The following is an 8252-nucleotide window of genomic DNA, read 5'->3' as shown; positions in this document are numbered from 1 at the left end:
CCCATTCATCATCTTATACGTTTCAATGAGATCTCCCCTCATTCTTCTAAACTCCAACGAGTACAAGCCCAGTTTATTCAGCCTCTCCTCATAGCTCAACCCCCTCAACTCCGGCGTCAGCCTAGTAAACCTCCTCTGCACTCCCTCCAAGGCCAAAATATCCTTGCATAAGTACTGCAACCAAAACTGCACACAGTACTCCAGTTGCCGCCTCACCAGTGCCCTGTACAGTTGCAGCAAGACCTCCCTACTTTTATATTCAATCCCCCTCGCTATTAAGGCCAGCATCCCATTCGCCTTCCTGACCGCCTGCTGCACCTGCAGGCTGGGTTTTTGCGACTCATGCACAAGGACCCCGAGGTCCCTCTGCACCGTCGCCTGCTGCAGTTTTTTGCCACGTAAGTAATACTCCTTCCTACCATTATTCCTACCAAAGTGGACCACCTCGCACTTGCCAACATTAAATTCCATTTGCCAGTTCCTGGCCCATTCGCCCAGCCTATCTAGATCCTTCTGCAGACTCTCCACACCCTGCGCACAATTTGCCATTCCAACAATCTCAGTGTCATCAGCAAATTTCGACACCCTACACTCGGTTCCCTCCTCCAGATCATCTATATAAATGGTGAATAGCTGAGGCCCCAGCACCGACCCCTGGGGCACTCCACTAGTCACCGACCGCCAAACCGAATAGCACCCGTTGACCCCCGCTCTCTGCCTCCTATTTGACAACCGATCCTCTATCCACGCTAACACCCTAACCCCAACTCCATGCCCCCTGACCTTCTGCAATAACCTCTTGTGAGGTACCTTGTCAAACGCCTTCTGAAAATCAAGAAAGACCACATCCACCGGCTCTCCTCTATCCACCACCCTAGACACATCCTCATAGAACTCCAATAAATTTGTCAGACACGACTTCCCCTTAACGAAACCGTGCTGCGTCTGCTGTGTCAAGCAATTCCCCTCGAGATGCCGCGCTATTTCCTCAATGATGGATTCTAACATTTTACCTACAACAGACATTAAACTAACCGGCCTATAATTCCCTGCCTTTTGCCTGCCACCCTTCTTAAACAACCGTGTAACATTAGCCACTTTCCAAGCTTCCGGCACTACCCCGGAATCCAGCGACGTTTGGAAAATAACCACCAAGACATCCGCTATCACCTCCGCCATTTCTTTCAGAACCCTCGGATGCATTCCATCCGGTCCTGGGGACTTGTCCACAATCGGTCCCTCCAGTCTGTCAAGCACCGCCTCTCTAGTAACAGTAATGTCATTAAGACCCTCCAGTCCTACCGCCTTTCCATCGCTAACACCCGGCAAATTATTCACGTCTTCCTCCATGAAGACCAAAACGTTATTCGAGGCCTCAGCCATCCCCTACCACTAAGTCCCCCGACATTCACCCTAGCCAGCCTCTTCCTTTGTATATATTTATAAAAACTCTTGCTATCCTTTTTTATGTTAAGCGCTAGCCCAGCTTCATAGTTTCTCCTACCCTTCTTTATCAAATTCTTTGTCAGTCTTTGTTGACATTTAAACCTCTCCCAATCCTCTTCTCACCCACTACTTTTAGCTACTCTAAATGCCTCCGCTTTTAGTTTAACACTTTCCTTCACCTCCTTCGTTATCCACGGCTTATTACCTCTCCTCCTACAGTCCTTTTTGACCATCGGAATAAATTTCTGCTGAGCACCAAGAAAGATCTCCTTAAAGATCCTCTGCTGCTCCTCAGCAGACCTACCTTCCAACACGCTCCCCCAGTTTTATCACCAGACTATTAATCCAGAAAATCAGCTAATGTTCTGGGGACCCCGGTTCGAATCCCACCACGGCAGGTGATGGAATTTAAATTCAATAAAAAATATCTGGAATTAAGAATCCAATGAAACCGTTGTTGATTGTCGGAAAAACCAACACGGCCTTTGGGGAAGGAAATCTGCCGCCCTTACCTGGTCTGGCCTACATGTGACTCTAGATCCAAAGCAAAGGTTGACTCTCAACTGCCCTCTGAATGAGGGCAACTAGGGATAGGCAATAAATGCTGGGCAGCCAGCAACGCTCATGTCCCATGAATGACCTAAAAGAAAGAATCAACGATAGATGAGATCCCCTGTGGCCTGTCTACCAGTTGTTGTGAGCCAAACGTCAGATCTTTACCGGACTCTGTCGGAAGGCTTTGTAGCAAAGGGCTGCGTGTGTAACACTGATCCTGTAGATTTTGCGTGTCGCCTGATGCCTGTGGCCTACGTAATTCCACTCTCCCAGCTAAATCGAGAGCAAGCAGACACAAAAACAGATATCAAATATGGTTAAAATTCTACAGAGTAGGCGGTTCTCCCGCAGAGCATTAGGAAACTGTCTCTTTCCTCTTGACAAAAAAAAACTAGAAATACTTGTGTAATTTGAATGGTTGAATTCCAAGAAGATCTTAGCACCATTCTCAGCCTTTAGCCCCAACCACTTACATTCTCTTTGATTTTTTTTTAACCTATGCCGATCTTATCAATTACAGCCTCCCCTCACCCCGGTAATATAAATGGTGTCTGATTTTCCTTCTCTTCAGCTAACAAAGGGTCACCTAGACTTGATACATTGCCCCTTTTCCCTCCCCACAGATGCTGTCAGACCTGCTGAGATTTTCCAGCATTTTCTTCTCTCTTTCCGATTCCAGCGTCTGCAGTATTTCTCACCTTAATCTAACATGTTTTCCATGTTGTTTTTAACGCTATGAATTCTCCACCTGCACAGGGTCAAACCCAGCTGACGCACTGCTGAACCTCACGTTTTGCTTTCATTTTTTCGGCTGCACAGCCTGTGCCAGCAGCAAGTGGGCACTGACTTCTCGCTGTCTCCAACTGTCTCCCTGCAGCCAGTTCCCCATCACCTCAGGGCAACCCAACCAAAAGCAGCCACCAAATTCACCTTAACCCACTTCAGAGCTCAGTGAAACCACTCGCTGCATCTGTACCTTCCTGTGTTCTGTTTAACTGTCTGTCTGTGAGTGTGTGTGTGTGTGTGTATGTGCGTGTATGCATCTGTGCATGTATTTATATTTGTGTATTGGTTAGGTGCACGGGTCGTATTTAGTTCTCCCTCAGTGTACACAAACAGGTTGGAGTGGCAACGAGGACACTAATAAACTTTAAAACTTTGTGCATATGTGTGTGTGTATTTGCACATGTCTGTTCACTTCCCAAGCCTTTTCTCCACTGTGACCCCCGTGTTAGAACATAAGAAATAGGAGCAGGAGTAGGCCATCCAGCCCTTCCAGCCCACCCCGCCATTCAATAAGATCATGGCTGATCTGAAGTGGCTCAGTTCCACTTTCCCGCCCTCTCCCCACAACCCTTAATTCCCTTGCCTACCAGAAACCTATCTACCCGCATCTTAAATATATTTAGCGAGGCAGCCTCCACCACTTCAACAGGCAGAGAATTCCAGAGATTCACCACCCTTTGAGTGAAGAAGTTCCTCCTCAACTCCGTTCTAAACTGTCCCCCCCTTATCTTGAGGCTGTGCCCTCGAGTCCTACTGACCTTTGAGCGGGAAGAGCCTCTCCACCTCTATCCTATCCATCCCATTCATTACCTTGTACGTCTCAATGCGATCTCCCCTCATTCTTCTAAACTCTAACGAGTACAAGCCTAGTTTATTCAGCCTCTCCTCATAGCTCAAGCCCGGTATCAGCCTAGTAAACCTCCTCTGCACTCCCTCCAAGGCCAAAATATCCTTGCGCAAGGGCGGCGACCAAAACTGCACACAGTACTCCAGCTGCGGCCTCACCAGTGCCCTGTACAGTTGCAGCAAGACCTCCCTATTTTTATATTCAATCGCCCTCGCTATGAAGGCCAGCATCCCATTCGCCTTCCTGACCACCTGCTGCACCTGCAGGCTGGGTTTTTGCGACTCATGCACAAGGACCCCGAGGTCCCTCTGCACCGTCGCATGCTGCAGTTTTTCGCCACGTAAGTAGTAGTCCTTCCTACCAAGGTAGACAGCCTCACACTTGCCAACATTAAATTCCATTTGCCAGTTCCTGGCCCATTCGCCCACCCTCTCTCGATCCCTCTGCAGACTTTCCACACCCTCCGCACAATTTGCCGTTCCCCCAATCTTGGTGTCGTCAGCAAATTTCGACACCGTACACTCGGTTCCCTCCTCCAGATCATGTATATAAATGGTAAATAGCTGAGGCCCCAGCACCGACCCCTGGGGCATTCCACTAATTAATGCTTTTAAATTAATGTCACCCTGGAGTGAGGGGGTGAGGACTTATGACTGGAGGGGGTGGCTAGTTACGACACTGTTAGAGAGATTCTGAATTTGCGCAGGTTCATCCCCAGTAACCAGGGGCAGGTTCCTGTGCCTCATATCAAAGCTCACTACTTCCCTCCGGCTTGACAACTGTTCCAATCGCACCTTTGCTTCAGTCCCTGACCCTGCATGCCCTCCCCAACCCTGCCGACCCAGCTTCCTTCCGCAACCTTGTCACACCCCCACTTCCTTCCCCGATCCTGCCACCCCTCCTCCCTAAAATGCGCCCCCCCAACCCCACACTGCAGCCCCCCCCCCCCCCCCCCCCCCGCCACCACCACCCCTTTCGTTCTCCCTGAACCTGCCACTTTTTAGGATCAAACTCGAAGCAATAAAATGATGGCTCACCAGGCACTTGGGACACAGCATGCTGCGAGCAGCAGTTCGATCAGCCTAGCCCATTACCCAAGTTTCACTGGGCTTCTCCACAGCTGCCCTTACAGTCCCTGCCCTGACCGCTCCAATATTTCATCCCGTGAGCCCCCAACGGGAATCGTGACCCACGGTTTGGAAATCTGTACCGTAAAACCTATTTTGGGGAAAAATACACGACTTTGCAGTTAAGCTTTTAACAATCTTTGACTTTGTTCCTCCTCGTTCGATTTGGGATCAGTCCTATTGCTCGATGCTGTTTTGTGTGAATGCCCAATTGAGGACACTGTAAAAGTCTTAGGATTATGTTTACAGAGTCATGCTGCTCTATTCTGGCTATCTTTATAAACATCCTATTTGCTTTCAGTAATTGCTTCACCAGATTGTCCAGACACTGGATAAGTCGGTGGTCACCTCCCCGCCCACCCCCACCCCCAGGTCTAAGTCTCCTTTTAATGGAAGTCAAGTTTTGTGTACTTAACACTGCACGATATTTTAAATCAAAGAAAAATAACATTTGAGAGTTACGGTTCTTGCACAATTTGTCTTTTTGATTTGATTTATTATTGTCATGTGTCGGTATACATGAAAGGTATTGTTTCTTGCGTGCTATACAGATAAAGTTCATAGAGTAAATAGGGGAGAAGGAGAGGGTACAGAATATAGTGTTGCAGTTACAGATAGGGCAAAGAGAAAGATCAGCTTAGTGTATGAGAGGCCCATTCAAAAGTCTGATGCAGCAGGGAAGAAGCTGTTCACGAGATGGTTGGTACATGGTCTCAGACTTCTGTATCGTTTTCCCAATGGAAGATGAAAGGGAATATGCCCGGGGTGCGTGGAGGTCCCTGATTATGTTGGCTGCTTTGCTAAGGCGTGTAGGACGTGTAGACGGAGTCACTGATACGTTGTCTCGTACATTACGATATTATATCAGCCTGTAAACCTAGCCAACGCTATTGATATACATCAAGACGCGCATACAGGATGTAAACGAGCGACGTCTCTGACTCTCTCCGTCTTAATCCACAGGGTTACAATTCCCCCTTTGCCACCCTCGTCAGGTCCCCTAGCTCAGCTGGGTCAGAAGGTCGCGGCGAGAAAACGCTGAATGATGAAGATTCCACCTCCCTCATTCCCACTTACCTTAACTCCCTGAAGAAACTGATTGTGGAATGACACCCAGAAGAGGAGGCCACATCATCTCACGCGCTAACTGTTCCTGCGAAAAACGAAATGGGGAAATTGTTCCCACTGGAGACACGGTAAAAACAAAATGATGTGGACAGCTTGATGCCTTTGCTCCCTGCGTGTTGTAAACGGACATCCAGACTGGTAGGAGCTTCCAAATAAACTGTCTTACCGAGTGGCGTTTCGTCCAGTTTTTAAAAAAGAAATGTATTTTCCTCACTTTAATGGCTTGTGTTCAGTGTGACGATGTGCACTGTGCTTGCGTGGGAGATCGGTTAGTTGGGAGCAGTGGATCATGGAACCGGTGGCTCAGGCGTTCTTCCTCATTCACTGAAATGGTTCAATAACGTAGCGTTTAGTTAAATCAGTCAGATCGGTTAACAATATAACGTGGTTAAACCTGGTCAGCTTTCCTAGATTCAGATTTGTAGTTTGCCACGCTTGGACTCAACACTTGATTGGTTCTTGCTTGCCCTGAAGTTCCCTTTGGTGACAAAGTGCTGATTTGTGATTTGAAGCCACACCATAGTAAAATGTTGGAATCTTAAACCAATGCATTTTTGTATCACTGAGCATTGTGTTATATTTATATAATTATATATATATATATATATATTGAGGACTGCTTGGTTGAATCTATAATGCAGCTTTAAGTAGCCCCCTAATTACAGATGGAACTCTCTGCAGCGAGTGCTTATTTTACCCTATAACTTTGATGTAATCTATGATGATTGTGAATATTATTCTGTGCATTTTAAAATATAATAAACCAATGTAATCTTCTTAGAACGGAATATTTTCTTTTGGAGGTGGGAAGACACAGCTGTTGTTGGAAATGTAGTCACTGTGTTTTGATGACCAGTCCTCACCTTGAATACAAGCCACCGTTAATGTTCACTTTCTTAGCTCACAGGTGGAGCAAGATGTTTGGAGTAAGTACTGAAAGGCAATCAGCTGAGGGAGAATATCCTTGCCACCAGCCAGGAGACTAGGAGCATCACATCTAACAAAACCTTGACTTTATGTCCCCCGCCCCAGTATAATGTACTCTTGTCTTTAGTGTTACTGAGTAGGAACAGCAATTGTAGGGAATCATTGTGATGTACTCTGAGCTAAGTGGGCTTTTACTAGTTATACTGTTTTTGATTCAAAGCAGAGTGGATATTAAGAATCACAGGGGCATCACTGACACTCACAGCGTCAGGGACCTGGGTTCGATTCCCAGTTTGGACCTCTGTCTGTTCGGCGTTTGCACATTCTCCCTGTGCCTGTGTGAGTTTCCTCCCACAGTCCAAAGGATGTGTGGGTTAGGTGGATTAGCTATGCTAAATTCTCCCTTAGTGTCAGGGGACCCTTAGCTAGGGTAAATGCAAGGGGTTACGGAGATAGGACCTGGGTGGTATTATGGTCAGTGCAGACTCGATGGGCCAAATGGCCTCTTCCTGCACTGTAAGATTCAGTAAATAGAGTGTCAGGAAATGCAGAGTCTCAAAACTATGACACTGCAGAGGAAGGCCATTCAGCGCATCATGTCTATTAGCTCTCCAAATGAGCCGTTCCCTTAGTGTCTTCCTTTCCTTAACCTGTATTCTTCTCTTCCAGGTAACTGTCTAATTCCTTTCTAAATGCTTCACTTATACTTGCCCCCCCACACCCACCTACTGTATGAAGAAGTCTTTTCTTATCACTTTTGCTATTCTGTGTCCCCTCATTCTCAACTCTCACACCAGTGGAAACAATTTCTCCTTATCTACTCTATCCCAGAACCCTCATGATTTTAAACTCCCCTGGTCAAATAACCCCTCTGCCTTTTGTTTCTGTAAGGAAAACAGCCCTAAATTCCCCAATCTGCCTTTCAAAACTGAAGTTCTTCTCTTTCCTACAGCACTGAATTCTCAGCTTTCATCACCCTGGCAATTTGTCAGCATTTTACCATAAAACTTTCACGTGGCTCCTCTTGATAAATGAGATTCACAATGATCTAGCTCCCATTCCAGCCAACAAGATACACTGGGGAGGAGTCAAAGCTTGATGCTCAATCTCAACTAGCTGCCCCCAATGATTGAGATTTTTTTTGTCATTAAGATGGAGCACTATAAGCTCACTAAAGCATTCAGCTATCGTTTTGAAGATACTCGGAATCACCGCAGTGCACAAAGAGGCCATTCAGCCCCCTCGTGCCTGCACTGACAACAATCGATCCCACCCAGGCCTTATCTATGACCCCTTTGTTTTGGCTCACATGCCGTGCATCAATGTATTGGCCTTTCACTGTAACTCCACATATTTACCCTGCTAGTCCTCCTGACACTAAGGGTCTATTTAGTATGGCCAATCAACCTAACCCGCACATCTTTGGAAACTGGAGA

The 8252-nt window shown here is 46.9% G+C and overlaps 1 protein-coding gene across 3 annotated transcripts in view; it reads left to right on the top strand.

Annotated features, from left to right (window-relative positions):
• LOC145356389 (putative uncharacterized protein MYH16) overlaps positions 1-7315 on the top strand; it is a 209394-nt gene extending 202079 nt beyond the window's left edge. For 2 of the 3 annotated variants that reach the window (XM_080209076.1, XM_080209075.1), the window contains exon 21: positions 5725-7314. In XM_080209076.1, the coding sequence (XP_080065202.1) occupies positions 5725-5871 (147 nt within the window). In that variant the 3' untranslated portion in view covers positions 5872-7314. Of the gene's footprint in view, positions 1-5724 lie in introns of all 3 variants that reach the window. The other variant, XM_080209077.1, reaches the window with a different exon arrangement.
• Positions 7316-8252: the final 937 nt, after the last annotated feature.

Source organism: Carcharhinus amblyrhynchos, chromosome 21 (assembly GCF_965287045.1).
Source record: "Carcharhinus amblyrhynchos chromosome 21, sCarAmb.v2.hapA, whole genome shotgun sequence".
NCBI lineage: Eukaryota > Metazoa > Chordata > Chondrichthyes > Carcharhiniformes > Carcharhinidae > Carcharhinus > Carcharhinus amblyrhynchos.
The sequence above is the reverse complement of the archived record's forward strand: the minus strand, read 5'-3'. Positions and strand labels throughout refer to the sequence as shown.